We start from the raw sequence: 17,013 nt of genomic DNA, 5'->3' as shown, positions 1-17,013 counted from the left end.
CATGTTTGGTGCCCTTCCAAGCTCAGGATAGTGTGAGGAAGAAAAGATGTATTTGCGGACTGCATGTCTGCTAACAGGCTGTTAGATAAAATCAAAGAGGCTGTTTGTAAAGAATCTGCCAGTGCTGAAGCAGATTTGGAGGCCAGAGTTTATGACAAGATATATTTCTGGTGCTGGCACGAACAGTCCATTTCATTCAGGACTTTCCTCCTGCTGTAATGATTTGTTTGGTTTGGGGTTGATTTCTTTTTTATTTATTTCATTATTTTAACTGAAACTGGCACAATGCCCTCATTACTTGTGACAAACTTGTTTGTTTACTTATGTCGTGGTAACCAGAGAGCAGGGCTTGGATGCTGGTTGTTTCCTACCAAAACACTTGAAGTTGTCTGACACTGGCACTGTGTTTTAAAAATACTGTGCTTTCCTCAGAGAAATAATGTACCCACACGGCCCACACGGCCCGTTGGCAGCCCAACATCTTCCCTTTGGGGGCCCAGCAAAGTGGGGACCAGTTCCTCCAGCCCAATGAGTGGCAAGGCCATGGCAAACAAAAGTGCTGCAAATCAAACAGAGGGAAAAGGAAAGTCCTAACCGGGGGGGAGGATTTGCCTGCCTGTTCCTGTAAAGTGGAAGCGCAAAGCAAAAACGAAAGGAGCTGAGATCACACTGCAGAGACAGATTTTAACCAGCTCCTTTTCAGGGCTTTAAAAGATTATGCATATGACGTAATCTTGACATTTCCTGGCTCACTGGCGATTTCCTCGGATCAAGTGCTGGGGACTTGTCACCACCTCGTGCAGCYCCTATTACTTGCAGCACCCTGGAGGACAGAGGAGGAGAGAGGCACAAGGGTCTGGGTCGGGGGCAGCAGCTGCACCCCTCTCCCTGTGCTCCTCGCCCTGGCTGGGTGACACATGGAGCATACACCTTCCCTTTTAGCAATTCCCCTGCATTTTGAGGGGTGAGGTTTAAGGGTCCTGGTCATGGGTCCTGCACCCAGAAGCCTTGGCAGAGACTACAGCCTGTGAGGACCCTAGCAGTCAGACATGGTAACAATATATAATCGATTTCTTTCTATCTACTGTATAATGTCAGTTTTATAACATTCCAGATGACTTGTTGGAGTAGTCAAAACCAAGTCCAAAAGCAAGCAAAGCCCTATAAACTTTGGGAATCTTCTTATCGTGAAGATTCCTCAACTTGTTATGAGCATTGTGATGAAACTAGAAAGTTACAGGGAAAGAAAAAAAATCAGCAAAACATTTATTAGCATTTTGTCAAGTATTAGGACAGGCTTCGCAGGGAAGTGGCTGCCAACCCTGGAGGTTACAACCRGAGAGGGGACCCAGCAGGGCACAGTGGTAAACCCCCCCCATCCTGACTTGAGATCCTCCAACCTCGGCTGTAGCGGGTAGGACAAAAAACACAAACTCTACCCAGAATTTTAGACCTGGATTTCCAAAGATGGTCTGAATTTGTGTTGCTCAGGAGCCATTATTAATTACCCTAAAACAGATAAAACCAAAGACAAGCAAAGAAGCACCTGTCTGGGAAGTGCTTGTACCATGACCAAACACCCCAGGCTTCACCAGGGAACCTCTGGCAAATCAAGTCACCTGGAGGCTGCAAATGCCAGGGGATCAGGGTGGTGGAATCTGCAGAAGTCACTCTTCTCCTCCTGACCAGGCAGGTTCAAGCTGGCAGTGCCTTTGCTGTGTGTAAACTGGGAAGCTGCAGCTGAGAGATTAATGCAGTTCTACTCTTAAAAAAAAGTATTTAGAAAGGGCATACAAAGAGTATCACTGACTAGTTTAATGCAGCACCAGCATGGCTTTAGTAGTATTWAAAAAAAAATTAATCCAATATTAAAAGGAATATATATTTTACTATAATTTCCATGCAAACAGTGTAAATAATCGATAGAGGATGTAGCAACTCTTCCAGCGTAGTCCTGCACAGCAGAAAGAGAAAGTGAAACAAAGTGCAGGCTGGAAAGCCCCTGGGAAAGCAGGGAGACAAGGCCAGAAGGAGCCTTTGGCAGGGCTCCTGCCTGCCCAGTGCCCACACCAGGCTCCCCGGCCCAGGCAAAGGCTGGGTAGAAGGTTACAGCAGGGATTATTTAAGCAGCACCACCTCTTTGGTCACCTAGATCTGTATTCACATAATCCTCCAAGTCCTGTGTTAACACACATGCGTTGGGTTTGGTTTTTAGCTTAAATATATCCCATGCTCTGGCTTTTTATACTCACTTCAAGACATATGTAGTATTTTCAGACTTGGGTCACTTCAATTTTATTATTACAGGTGGCCCAAATAAACTTTCATTAGGTTTTTTGTGTATGTTTTCCAAAGAGAGCTCTAAAACGAACAGTTAAGAGGTTTGTGGGAGCTTTTGAATAAGGATGGGGAGCAGCTTCCCTATCAGTTTTACRACCATGTAGTCCACTTTGCCTCAACCCTCACATTAAATGCAGCATCCCAATGCCAAAAAAATCAGCAGTACTTACCTGTCAGATGCAGATATTCAGACACACAAACCAACTGTTTATCACAGGCATTTCAGGCAATTTGAATTGCATTACGCATCCCTGTTTCCACCTTTCTTTCCCACATTCTGCTCCRTGAAAAACCTTCACAAAGCTGCACGCATGTAATCTGCCTCACACAAACAGCCTCCCAAGATTAATTTATTACCAATTAACTTGAGGAGCTCAGCACCTTTGCAAAGGCTGGTGTGAATGCTCAAAATCTATAGCYGGAAATCAAACGCAGGTAAATCGCTGATTAAAAAATAAATAAGGAGCATGATTAGTAATCCTTTGGTGTTTGGATATCAACCCAAGAGCAAGTCAAAAAGAAAGCAAGGCTAATGGCCACATCCCTCTTTTAGGAGCAGAGCTAGGCACTGTGCAGCACAGTAGGCTCTCTCTGAAGTGTTTTTAAAAGTCTTCTGTGAGACAAAGGAGTTGTCCTGAACTTCTGGTGTTTTAAAATTAATGTAGGAAAATAGGGAATTTCCTCTGCAAAAGTCACAGACCAGTGATTAAACACAGGGGATATCAACTTGAACTAGGTTTTAAGGGCAGTGAACATAGAAAAGTCCATGTAAAATTCTCAGTTTGCAAACTTACTTTTGAAAAACCACCTGGGGAGATTCCTCCGCCTTTTGCCCTTTTTCATGAAATCCAGATCTCAGTGATGAGAGATTTCTGCAYGCTGCAGGCACGAGCCACTGCTCGGAGCAGCACTCTGGGACGTGCAGTCTCCTTGTTTATATTTCAGTGCTACTCATGATTAGTCCTTCATTTCATTCATTGTCTTTTCACTTCTCTGCTACTGGGAACAGTAAATAAGAGGGAAGTTGTAACAAGAGCCTCCCTTTTATTCAGAGACCTTCTGTTTCCTGCAGGCTGGTGGCTTCGAAAAAAATCACAGCTCCATTGTGCTCCGAAGTCATATTGAATGATTCAGATGAAAAGAAAAACCCACGTCAGTAGGAACAGGGGACTCAAAGACAAGTGTTGAGGCMAGCAGAGCAGGGACATCGATCCCAGGTGGCAGCACCTGAGAATGTTGTACCCTGTGACAGCAGCAACATTATGGTTTATCCCTCTGTGCTGTGGGTCTGTGGAAGGCAAGTACCACTCCCAGTATTAGGGGTGTCYCTGAGCGCCCCTGGCACCATGGGAATGGCATCCACTGCCTGGGGATGGTGGGGTAGCAGGACAACCCTCCTGTTCTACCTGGGGAGAGGTAAACCCACTCCTTCCTCCCAGAGCAGGGCCACCAGCCGTGGGCGCCAGGCAGGGCCGGAAGAAGAGGCAGGGTCACCAGTGGCAGGCAGAGCACGGGGGCCCCTGTGCAGGAGCAGAGCATGCAGTGATAGAGACAGTGTTGCCATCACTGAACATCTGATACAAATGCTCCCCAAAAGCAGATAACTTTCTTCTTCCTCCTCAAAGGAAACAGTGTTGGAAGGAGTCTCAGATGCGGCAGGGCTGGTGCAAAGAGGGGTCTCATTCACTGGCAGCCTCCCACCGGGAGCCATTTACACACACATTCCAGGGTGTGACTCTGGGACCGGCCATCAGTCCCAGGCAGGATACAAGGATTTAATCCTGCGAAACGCCCCGACAACCCACGTGGGTGCCGTGCCTCTCAGCGTCCCTGAGCAGAAGCCCACCAGCGTTTTCCACCRGTGGCTGATATAGCAAAACCAACCCCTCTGTCCCCAAAAGCTGCTCCTGTGCCGAGGGGCTCAGGCTGTGATCAGCCCTCACCTGCGTTTTCCAGCGTCAGTTTTACATTACAGCGCTCGTTCACAGCATCTTCCTTATTGGCAGGCGTCAGGAGAAATGTGTCAACAAATCTGAAGCGAGCGTAAGTGCCGCTACAGTCAAGTCGATAATAAAACATGACTCACTGTTATTCAATCATTTACCAGCGTTTTCAAGAAAGTTATCTATTCTAGGAGTCACTGCTACACTAATTTGTGAGTTTTTTTGTTTGTTTGTTTTTTTTTTTTTTTTAAAGAGCACCCTGATTTTACTTTTAACTGTGTAGCTGAGACTTCAGACGGCCGGTTCCTGTTATCCCTACTTGCAGCCCACTGCCCCGCACACCCTCTGCATCTGTTTCAAAGCCAGGCGTGAGGCACCTAGCCCTGCCATGACCTGACATTCCTCCCAGCAGTTTTCATGGCCAGTGTATCCCTAATACCAGGAATGAGCTGGCAGAAAGGAGGGGGCTGCCATGACTGCCTCCCCAGTTGCCATYATTGCCCCCACACCATCTGTAGTGCCACCGGCCACTGTCAGTTAAAGGGATGAACATTTTTCCCCTGGGCCAGGATGAGGAAGAGTGTGGTCAACCCCAGCATTTTGGCAAGGGAGACTTTTTTCCCATAAAGGTGCTATTTTCTTTCTTTTCTCAAGTTTGAGAAGAAGCAGGAGGAGTCAGGGATGTCTTCCCAGACATTTCTTCAAAACTGTTTTTTATTCTTGGTAACAAATACCCCCRCCAAACACAGCAGCATACGTCTTCAGTTTCCTCTTCATAAGCCTGATTTTTTTTGAATGGTTTATTGGAAAAAACATTTAAATGGTGACCTCTTGCTGCTGTAAGATGTGCAGGGAGATGGGTCCTTTCCAGGCATTCAAGCTGTATTGCTTGGTCTTTCCTGTTTTTATTGAGGAACTTTTGGGAGGTCAGAAATACATGAATTGAGCTTTTGCTGCCTTAATAGGTGAAAGGCTGCTGGAAGCACAGGATAACTTCCTCAGTGCCAAATGACCGCATTTAAGTCAAACACTTTTTAACAATAGAAGCAAAATTTTAGAAGGTGTAGTTAAAAACCGCTACATTTGCCTGTCTGTCCTCCCTGCTTCATGCTGCTTAGCTTGATCTCGAGCACTCCTGCAGCAGGCAAGGCTTGAGCTTCTGATGTKGCAAACAGGTAGACTAAGCTAATTTATCACTCAAGTCTTTTATTCCATCACACAGTGGCAAAAGGGAAGGCTCGTCTCTCTCATGGGTCACCTCTAATAGCAATTACTTCAGCAAGATGGATGTCAAAATTAGGTGTTCTCGAAGCAGAAGCCACACTGTATTTTTCAACAGAACAAAGCAGCCGTAAGAAGCATCTGACCTTCATTCTTCATAATAAATTCACTGGAGGAAAAAAAATCCATCTTTTTCAGCTTGAAGTACTGTCAAAAGAAAAGCCAGGGCACAACATATACAAAATAGAACTACAAGACAACTTCAGCAAAACAATAAAAAACTCTGCTTTTTCTTACTCCAGCACTGGAATAGCATCTGACAGCTTGTCTGCAAAATACATTGTATTGAAATTTTAATTTAAAGTGGACCTATTCTAGACTAAATTAAGAGCACCTCAAAATGGTTTTCAGATGTAGGGTACAATCCAGTAAGAAAAGCCTGCAGATAAGTTTATTGATACACACTCACATTTAGGCACTCCGTTGGACTTAGCACGTTTGTAAAATGTCCCTTAATGTATTTGAGGTGCTAAAGTAATGTCTGCTGTAGCCTGCCAAAGGAAAATGTCACAGACGGTTATTTTCTGCTAAAGCAGCCCCAAAAAGATGTGATCTGTAGTCAAGTACAGACTCATAAGCTAAAGAATATAACGGAGGAATGTTTGAAAATATTTAGCATTCTACTGTTATTACTGATTGGTACATGTGAGTCCTAAAGGCTGTAGCTGGTCAGCTGCCACTGGCAGAGCCTGGAAATGGTGAAAATTAATTGATTCTTGTATTAAACACTACCTTTGTATTTTGCAATGTCTCCGTTGTAGATTTAACCCAATGCAGCACACTGCCTTTATTCCTTTTATCTCCCGTCAGGCACAGCTGAGAAGGCAGAATGGGACTGTTTATTCTAACTAGCAGGTCTAACCCTTGGGCTACCAAGATTAGGAGAGGTTTTTTCTAAGTTCATCTTGTCACCTATCTAGAGAACCTAACACCGTGGCTGCAGTCCGCTAGGCTCCTTTTCTGGAGGAGTTACTCAAATCTATCTGTCCCCTTTCTAGCAAGCCTAACACGCTCTTACTCAGCCTTTTCTCCTTCAGGATGGGCTGGTTACRCTGACAAAAGCAGCTGTAAAGAGACTCAGGGTCAGCAGCGCCCTAATTAAACTGCAGAAATCGGCCACTTCACACCCGTTCAGGTTTCCAGGGGCACGTTTGCCTGGGCAGAAACATTTTGTTAAGTAAGATCAACTTTTTGCTAGAGCTGGTGAGATCACTAAAAGCTCGGCTGAGGGCATGAATGCTGTCCACACATTCAGTTAAAATCACAGAGCATATCGAGCATATCCAGGTGTCTGCAACTGCAGCTCCTTTCAGGATCAACTTGAGATAAAAAGCTATAAAATCAGTCTGGCATAATTTAGCATTCAAGGTGTCACAACTATGTTGTATTAACGTTCAAGTTCTCTCCAGACCAATCTTTTGTTGCTGTTTAGAACAGGAAAAGCCTTTTTTCACCCCTACAACAAGCATTTATTCGAAGGTTAATGCCCTAAGAGATGCTGATACTGYTGCCAATGCTGTCAGCTCCCTTGTAGGGAACCACAGCATAAAGGGTTGCAATTCTACCGTTCATTGTCCCCCTTTTAAAGCAAGCACCCACTTTTAAAAGATCAAGAGGCAGATTCAAGCTGAAGTGTCAGCAGTAACTGACCTCAGTAATCTTGGAGTAGTCAAGTCTGAGCCATCAGCACAGAAATTCAGTTTTGACCAAGAGAATTATTTAACTGCTGGAGCTTGCAGGGGAGCACAGCTGCAGAACAGGGAGGTCCTTTCCAGCAACAACCCTCAGCAGCTCTTTCAAAAAGGGAATTAACCTACCTATGGGATTCCTCTTCACCAAAGAACATTCTCCTTGTTTCAAAACAGTTTTATAGTAGACACAAGCGAAAGCGTCAGTCCATATGCCAGCTCAGCTGAATTACAGGCACACACCAARTGCTCCTGAGAAAATCACAGCCACTGTGGAGCTCAGGAAGCTTTGGTGCCATCTCCCATCCAACACCAGYCTCTGCAGTGAGATACAGAGGGATCTTTCCCTCAGTAAGGAACATTGATAATTATATTACCTACCCTCTGTTACCAATGTGCTAAAGTCAAAGGCAAGGCAAAGGCCATGCCTGGCTGCTGAGGAAGCACCCGCTACTCATCTTTTAAGTTCAGCTGAATCCTCTAGGTTACTTCTGTCAACATTAAGCACCAAGAACAAAGGCACAAGATTAAAAGGATCTAATTTAGCATGCTTGTTCCAAGAACAAGAAATGGGTCTACTTTCCTCTGATGACCTGGGGGAAAAAAAAAACCCTTCAGCACAGAAAATTCATTTGTCATCAGTTATGAGCAATTGAATGTGTAAYATCCAGTTTAAGAAGAAAACGTCTATCTTCCTAAGCTTTCCATAGCAAGATCTTGCAAACAGCATCATTCTTCTGCTTGAAACGGAAAGCAGGGACATATGCATCTGAGAACACCAACACACACAAAAACCCCCAAATCTTTAGGGTATTAAGTGAGCCATTTAACTAAGTATTTAAAACCTCTGCAATTATTAGTTTATTAGTATCATCCAGGATTTCAGATGTTCAATATTTCTCCTGAAGTTATACATAAATGCAAATTGAAATAAGAATCTGAAAGTCAAAATTGTATAACAAAACAATACTCCATCACAAAAGCGTGTAAAATTACAAGAATGCTTTTTCTTTTGTTTTTAAACACTGGCACTTAAGAGAACCATAATTTTGTAACCACAAAATTGCCGAATTGTCCCCCGAACTGGTAAGCAGGTATATGTGAAAATAGTTACAGCTGCCAGCACTTGAAGTTTTACTAAATATGCAAAAAACCCCTTAGCTTTGGTTTTGGAAGAGAACTGTATTTGACCAAATTAGACATTGTTGGTATACCATAAACATTTAACTTTTTAATGCAAAATTTAATAAAATGTACTTTTCCATACAACTACATTTAACTTAAAAATGGGCAAACATCAAGAGTGCGGTATAAAACCTAACAGGAAAAATACATCTTATCTCATTTTCAATTTGAGACAATATACAACTTTGTTTAAAGGGCTAAAACTAGAATTTCAAGAATACAAATATGAATTTACATAGATTTAACAAATAATAATGGTACCATTTATAGAAATCTTAGAAAGAAAAATCATTTCTTGTGGGCCCTTTGCTACCAGAAGTCTCATGGTATAAAGCCCGTGGCCATCACCAGACCTGTCACCAAAAAATAATATGGTCATTTCATGCTTTTAACTTTACATATTTTAGGTACGCTCATCGCTCCCAGGTGTTCAGAGATTTACAAATATAACTTCCATTACATGGCAATGGAGTCACACGTGTAAATTTCTCTACACCGGATGGACATATACTCTTCCTATGAGTCCTTCTAGGACAAAATTCAACATTCCCTCCCTCCCCACCCACCCAAAGTATTTAGTTTCTGCAAAATTGAACTCTATACTTCTCAACTCTCCAAGACTGGTAAACTCATGCAACTCAATAGAATATTACATTTCACAAAAATCTGAACTATCCATTTGCTGAGATTGAATTTTTTGTTTTGTTTCCAGTTATGGAAGAATATTTTCATCATATGCCTATATATTTCTTTTCTTACCCTATCATGATAATGCAGGGTATGCAGATCAAAGCTTTGTTTATCAGCTGGTAATATGAAAGATGAAAACTGTAATATTCCTGTGATCCCATATGGGCATTCAATAAAGCAAAAGATGAGTTCCCCTCAAAAGAAAAAAAAAAAAAGAAGAAAAGAAAAAGTATGATTCTCAAGGGCACCTATTAAAAGGACAACAATACTAAGAAAAAAAATTGTATTTACTTAGAAGCATTCAGAATGTCAACAAACAGCTGCAACTTTTTTTCTTCCTTTTTGCAATTACAGAGTGGTATTCAGTTAACAGAACAACAATTATTTTTACGATGCATCAGAGACAACTGAAGATGAGAAATGAACTACATCCCCAAATATAACTAAATTTGTGCTGTGCACCAACAAGAACCTGCTTTGTAACTCCCATGCCAATTTACAACCCCCACACTGTACCAGGCAAGATTAGTGGCCACTGAAATACCACTAAGGACAGGGCTATCTAAAGACACATTCGGTAGTGTGTTAACTATACAAAAAAAGAGACACTGTACAGTTTAAAAACAAATCTTACACAGCCTTACATTTCAATTTTTTTTCTTTAAAAGGAGTGAGTTGTGTACAGGGGGGTTAAATGCTTTATAGACAAGAAAGAAATTGCTCTGAAAGAGACTTATTCATCATCATCATCATCTTCATCCTCCTCTTCTTCCTCCTCTTCATCATCTTCATCCTCTTCCTCTTCATCCTCATCTTCCTCCTCTTCCTTCTTCTTCTTGCTCTTCTCAGCCTTGGCAACTACTTTTTTGCCTCCATCAACCTTCCCTTTGGCCCGGTACGCAGCAATATCCTTGAAGAAAAGCAGGAAGAATCTCTCAAAGACTTAACCAGCCAAGAGGTCTGAGCAACTTCCAAACAGCACTTGTGAAAGCAGTCAGTCACCCAGGTACCTGCTCTTTTCTCACATCCACTGGGGTAGGACCAGGAACTGTGGCACTGGTGAAGCCCAGTGCCAAAGAAAGGGGAACCCTCCAACAGAGAAGTTCCCTGGTATACCAGAACACMATATTTAGGGCTGCTAAGGAATATCCACCATTAGGCTTCTGGGAACAGGCTGGAAATGCTGCTGCCTCTGATAGTAAAGGCACAGCTGAGCCCACTATCCCATAAGGAAATTAAGTAGGGAGACCTCTTAAGGTCCCTTTCTAGCTCTACCTCCTACAACACCTAAAGAAATGCACAGGAAAAGCCTTGTTCCAGGCACAAAATTGTGATCAGCCACCCAGAATACAGCAGAATGACCCAGCCTAACAGCTGCAATGCTATGCCTTGGCTAAGAGCAGCTATGCTGAACACTGCCTAACGAAAGTTTACAAAATAAAAGGCATAAGAACTTGATTAAAGGGTAGACAGTGCCACCTTCTGCATGCGGTAAATTTATTCTAGTCATTTGAAACACACAAAATTCACTTCCTGTTACGGGGAAATCAAAACTGCACCTGGAAGGCAAAGTCATAAGAGCAGTTAAGACTTCTCAACTTTGTGCCAAAACAATAGGTAGAAGGACTGATCTACAAAACTTACACACACCAGCTACAGAGAAACATCAATACGATTACACAGACAGTCCAAATCTTTAAATATTCCCCACCTAATAAACACTACACCACTAATCTTACCGTTCACTCAGACTTGCTTAAAGCTTAGAARAAATTTTCAGAAAGGATATCCACTAAGTCAAAGGTCAAGAAGTGAAACACTGAAAATTTCACCTTAAAACCGTGTTTGTAAGTTTAAGAAATAAACACATTACTAGTGAAAATTAAAATAATATCTGTAAATAAAGATTAAYAATTCTTCCCTTTAAAAGGAGTCTGAGTTGCCTTGGCTGTGTGTGCAAGCAATTACCATGAAGCTGTATAGAAAGCACCATGTGGGAAAGCTCCTAGACCTGCAACTCGTCTCCAGAACATCAAGAGGGCTCAAAGGATCCACCTTGCACATTACYGTGCAAAAACTGCTCCACCTTGCACACTATCGCGTAAAAACTTTGAAGCAGATTTGTTTGTCAGCAGAAGAAATACCCAGAGGAAGGTGACAGGACACTACAGACAYAGGTGCTATGTCTCAGCTATAGGTGGTTGTGACCCCTTGTGAAGCATCATCAGAAAATGCCATCAYGCATCCCCCCTCTTCCCCTGGCTTCCACGTATTGGGATGGGAACCTRCCTCCAGAAAAACCATGTGTGGCACAAACCTGTGCGTGCATCAGAATGCAACAACTCAAATTACGAAGGCAGGATTTAGCCTTAATGATTAAAAAAATTGTATGACAAGCTGCTTCTTATGCATAATTAACCAAGTTAATTACTAGAAAGAAGATGGGCACAAAGTAGGTCCAGGAAAAACACATGCCTAAAACTAGCATGTTCTTAATGTTTTGTCAGTATTATAAAAAAAAAATTAAAAATCACCTATGTGTATCAATTATCCTAACATTCAGGGATGCTCATCAGTATGCCCCAAATCAAGGAGAACAAATTCATTCTTTATTAACATTACTTAGTGCTGCCAACTCAGCTCAAGTACTGCTTTGACCTATGGATTTAGTAATGATACGGAACCCATTTATTAAACCACCAATGATAGCCCAAAATTACAGACAAATGCAAACAGTTAAAGGTAAGGGACTCCAATTCAATGTTACGGCAATAAACCACTTGCCCTTGTATGCAACATTTTTCAAACATAATTATGTCGTTAGCATGTTACAATTTACAACACCAGGTATCAGAGTACRCAATAAGGAAAAAAGTCTAAACTGAGGCTTAACCTCCCCAAAGCACCTCCATAAATGTCAGTGTTACCTTTTCATACTTCTCCTTCAGCTTAGCAGCCTTCTTTTCGTAAGGCTGTTTATCGTCTGCAGCGGTGTTGTTCCACATCTCGCCCAGTTTCTTTGCAACATCTCCAATGGACAGACCAGGATGCTCTCCTTTGATTTTGGGACGAAACTCAGAGCAAAACAAGAAAAAAGCCGAACTACAGAGGAAAAATAAGAGAAGAATATTTAAATTTTAGACTTCACTGCTGCCCCAACTTTTGTGGCCTTTGTTACTGCTCCTTAAGAGCATTTTGGAAAAAGCACCTAAAAGTGAGACAGACACTGATTACAACAGAAGGTATCAGAACTGAACGAGCCACTTTGCAAACTCAATGCACCCTCGTCTCGTAAGTAATGCTGCACATCTGGTCCCATTTTTGGCAGGATCTCCAAAAAGGCAGAGTTTATACACCATACACAGAGAAAATCTTCAGAAATAATAAGCGAATGATACTAGGGTAGCAAATGTTATGTCAGAACTGTTAGAGGTGGGAGGCTGCAATATTTATTATGAAAGTAGGATTACCAGACAATAGCACCAGCCCAAATAAGAACATTAGCTTGTGAAGCAACTTCCCTGTTCTTTTCAGCATTAGCTCCATTTAAAATACACACAATGAAGTACTGTGTCTAATAGGAGATGAATTTGAAGCCAGTTGTCATTATGTAGTGGCTACAGTTTTAATTTTCCAAGGTGGTTTTGAGCAAGATTGTCCCTCTTAACACATTCTGAGTAAAAGTCTCCAATTAAAACTGACTGTAAGACGAAAATTCTGCTCAGGACAACAGGTGATGAGAGCAGGGCCTGCGGTACTTTACTGCCATATTACACTGGAATTACCCTCGTAACAGAAATTAGAAMAATCAGTCAGAGTCACACACGGTCAATTTTTGCATCTACTTTTAAAGGCTGCCATTACTCCAACACTGATAGTGGGACAGCCTGTTTGAAAATAAAAGCTTAGGATTCTCAACTAAAATTGCAACCTATCTTTGCACCACTGGTCACAACAACCACATAGTCTTGTATTTCTGAAGATCCTGGGTAAAATTACCATTTTATATCCACCAGTGTGATGGTCCCGAACAAGACAACCTGAAACCAGGAATCTACTTACGGAGGCCTCTTCGGTGCATTTGGATCCTTGAACTTCTTTTTTGTTTCCCCCTTAGGTGGTACATAGTTTTTCATTTCTTTTTCATAACGAAGCTTGTCAGCCTTTGCCATATCTTCAAACTTCCCTTTCTCCTTAGAAGACATAGTCTGGAAGGCAATTAGAATCATAGAATGCCTCAGAAGGGACACATAAGGATCAAAACAGTATTTTAAGATTCCAAAACAAACTAAAGTCCACTCCAATGTTTCAGTCGGGGGAGCTAAAAGTAAGACAAGGACAATGGACAGTTACTACTAATTTTACAAATATACTTCATACTTACACAAAACATGAACTTCTAAAGAAATAACTTACAATCTCGAATGGTATTCCACATAAAGCAGTCATTTAAGGTTATGTAGGTTTTTGTCAAGCAGCTATTCCTACCTTCCATCGTTCTGAGCATTTTTTTGAGAACTCTGAGAAGTTCACTGACGCCTCTGGATGTTTCTTCTTGTGCTCCTCCCGACAGGTTTGCACAAAGAAGGCGTATGAAGACATTTTACCTCTTGGCTTCTTAGGATCACCTTTGCCCATTTTTGCTGATTTTCTGTAATAAAGCAAAAAAGACATCAGCAAACATGTACTTTCAACAAGGCAAGAAGTAAGTCACAATTGGGGATCATGCCAAACAAGACCTGCTGGTGCAGTATTCTGAAATCACACAATGGGAAGAAAATTCCCTTCTGGAAAATTTACTGATGATTTCTGTCATCCCTGTCTGAGGTGACCTGGACGCAAGCAACCTGAAATCTCAAAGGGCCTTCAAAATGTGCAGTTATGGTCTCCTGCAAACAAGAACTTTTCTTCCAAGGAATCTGAAGGCAAGTACTGCAGTGGAGACTGTGCACCATGATTATTACAGGTATATTAATCATATGCTTGGGAAGAATAGATTCTATTGAAAGGAAGGTAGAAGTAGCCAAGTATCCTGTCTCAGTGGCCTTCTGGATTACTGAATTCTTTCCTYTTACAGCCTATGTTTCTACCTCCATAGACCCTGGGTCCTCATTTACAAAATATATATTATTTTCTATGCCATATGTTATCATTTTTCTTTATGTGTACTGCAAAAGCCTGCCCCCTTTACAGGTACATCTAAAAAAACAGGAATGAAACAATTCACTTGGTCAAACGTGTTACAACCCACACAGGGAGAAGCACAACATTTACATATGGCCAGCAGAGCCATGCTCACCAAGAGCACTATCTGACACTTCTAGAGTCTGAAAAAAATATTTTCATGGAACTTTCACACCCAAATCAGACATTCAGAACATTTCTTCATAGCTCCCTGGAAAGTCACTTGCACCCTGACAAGCTCTGCTTTCCAGCACGAATGAAAAGAAACGAAAAAAAAGGTGTGAAAGGAAAGAAAAAAAAAGGGCAGGCACTGCCTGCCCGTATTTGCCACAGAAGCTGTATTTCCTATCGGTTTGGCAGATAGACAGAAACAGATTTCTGCTCTGTGACTAAACACGTCCGGTTTGAAGTTTCTATCAAGTAAACAAGAGAGCTGAAGAACCAGGAGCTGCTCCTGCCTGCCATGGAGACGCTCGCAGCGCCAGCCGGGCACGGGACTCGGGAGGGCCGGGGCATTGCCCGCAGCGGCGAGGGAAGACGGCTCGGGGGACAGGGAGTTTCCAGGGGCACGGGGTGGCCGCGGGCAGGACTCGGCACCGCGACCCAAGGGCTGGCGTTTAAAAGCCTCCTCCTTCCCGCCATTTTAGACGCTTCCCTTGTGAGGGGAGCAGAGTGAAACTTCAGAAGTCCCTCCAGAGACCGGCCGGGGGTGAGAAGGGAGGAAAAAAAAATAAGGGGAAAAAAAAAAAAAAAAAAAAAAAAGGAAGCCCGTTATTAGGGAGAACAGATGTAAGTTTTATTCCACGTTCAAGCGACGGCTCGCAGTGGCGAGCACATGCCCAGGAGCCGGACAACCACAGGGGTGCGGCTGCCCGCAGGCGGCGACCCCCGGCCCCGGCGGGACAAAGCACTCTCCAGCCGCCGTCCCCGTTCCCCCGCGGCGGGGGGGGCGCCCCCATGCTCAGCCCTGCCCGCTCCGGCCGCCATCAGGCGAGGCAGCCCCGGCCTGCGCTCCCTCCCTCCCTGCCGGCCGAGCCGCCGCAGCGGCGGTGTCGGCGGGAGCGGCCGCCATGGCGCAGCCTCCTGGCGGAGGAGGTCACCCGCCGCCGAGCCTCCTTCCATTTTGTGCGCTGAGGAGCAGAGCCCGCCGCTCCCCACCCCCCCCGCCGCCACCACACCCCCCGCGGCCAAGCGGGGCGGCGAGCTTGGACGGTGGGACCCCTGCCGAGAGGGGCCGCGGCGGGACTGGGTGGCGACCCTCGCCCGCGGGGGCGGCGGTGGCAGCGAAGCCCAGGCGGCGCGGAATGGCCGCTGTGGCGTCGTCCGCTGCCGCCACCGCGCAGAGAACATGGCTTCTTCCTCCCTTCCCTTTGTGTGAGCGCGCCGCTACCCTGGCGCACACGCTCAGCCATTGCAGCCGGGGGAGGGCGGGCGGGAGACGGGGGGAGGTGGGTGGGAGCGGGAGGAAAGAAAATGGGGGGGGACCAGCACGCTTTCGGTGGCCGCCTGAGCCCCGGCGGCGCGGACGAAGCCCCGGCGGTGACCCCACGCTCGCTCCCGCGCCCCGCCGAGCTGTGCGGCCGCGGGGCCGAGAGCCCCGCGCCCGGGCGAGCGGCGGCTGCTGGAGAAAAAAGTTCCCTCGAACTGCGCCCCCGCCCGCCCGAGCGCCTCCTCTGCTGCTCCGCGCCGCTCGCCTTGTTTTCTCGCTCGCGGCTCCCGTCAGCCATGTTATAGCCGGGCGGCCGCGGGGCCAGCGGCGCCCGGGCCCGCGCCCCGTTTCCCCGCGCTCCCCACCGCCCCGGCGCGGTCCGTCMGGAGCCCCCAACGCCCCGTCGCCTGCCCCGCCGCCGCAACGATGGCTACGATGGCTACGGCGAGACACCGTGTAAGCGGCTTACGGCGGGGCACGGCGCGGCCCTCACCCCTGCGGTGGGCGACCCCCAGCCGCTCGCCTGGCTCCTTTCGCCCGCCTCTCTCTGCCAACCTCGCTCCTTGCCTTCCGCCGCCCCGCTCTCCCCAAGTCGCCCGCTGCCCCGCCCCGGCCGGGGGGCTCGCCGCCCGGGGAAGGGTCTCCCCGGCACAGCCCTGCTCCTTTGTGTGCGGGCGTCCAAGCCGGCGCTGCCCCGCGCTCCGTGGTCATGCAGCAGCAGCGGCAGCGGCGCGGCGGCACGACGGCCACCGCCGGCTCACCGCCCGGCTGCGAGCKGGCGGGCGAGCGCGCCCGGCCGGCCCAGCGGCCCCCGGCGCGTACTCACCCGTGTCAGACAGAGTCCGCACGCAGCCCTCGCTCGGCCCCGAGCCCCAGAGATGCTCCCGCGGCCGCCCACCCGGCCCCAGCGCTGGCTGGGTCGCTGTGCAGCCCGGTGCACTGCAATGGCTGAGCGCGGGATCGATACGCAGCCTCCTCACACTCGCGGCGCTGGTAACATTACTCTCTGCACAGCCCCGCGCCCATTGGCCGCCGCCAAGCCCAGCGCCAAGCCGATTGGCCCAGGCGCTCCCATTGTCCTGACCAGAGCGCGCCGCGGGTTGGGCGCGCCGCCGGACACGTCACCGAGTATGGAAAGGGCGCGCAAATATAAAAGTGAGCGAGGGGAGCCGGGCGGCGGCGGGATTTGGAGAGTGGTGGTGGTTGTTCAGTGCTGCGCTGCCGTCTGCGAGGGGCGTGGGCCCCGCCGTCCCCGCCACCGCGCTCGCGACTC

At 46.1% G+C, this 17,013-nt stretch overlaps 1 protein-coding gene across 1 annotated transcript; it reads right to left on the bottom strand.

Moving 5' to 3' along the window:
* Positions 1–8,256: 8,256 nt before the first annotated feature.
* HMGB1 (high mobility group box 1) lies at positions 8,257–16,748 on the bottom strand. Its single transcript, XM_057366661.1, has 5 exons — positions 16,567–16,748; positions 13,616–13,778; positions 13,190–13,335; positions 12,055–12,229; positions 8,257–10,037 (listed from the first exon to the last, which is right to left on the bottom strand). The coding sequence occupies exons 2-5, from the start codon at positions 13,763–13,765 to the stop codon at positions 9,861–9,863; spliced, it is 648 nt and encodes a 215-aa protein (XP_057222644.1). The 5' UTR covers positions 13,766–13,778; positions 16,567–16,748; the 3' UTR covers positions 8,257–9,860.
* Positions 16,749–17,013: the final 265 nt, after the last annotated feature.

This window comes from Malurus melanocephalus, unplaced genomic scaffold, assembly GCF_030028575.1.
Source record: "Malurus melanocephalus ecotype Western Australia unplaced genomic scaffold, MMel_1.1 scaffold_70, whole genome shotgun sequence".
NCBI lineage: Eukaryota > Metazoa > Chordata > Aves > Passeriformes > Maluridae > Malurus > Malurus melanocephalus.
Note: the sequence above shows the minus strand (reverse complement) of the source record. Positions and strands in the feature narration are given on the sequence as shown.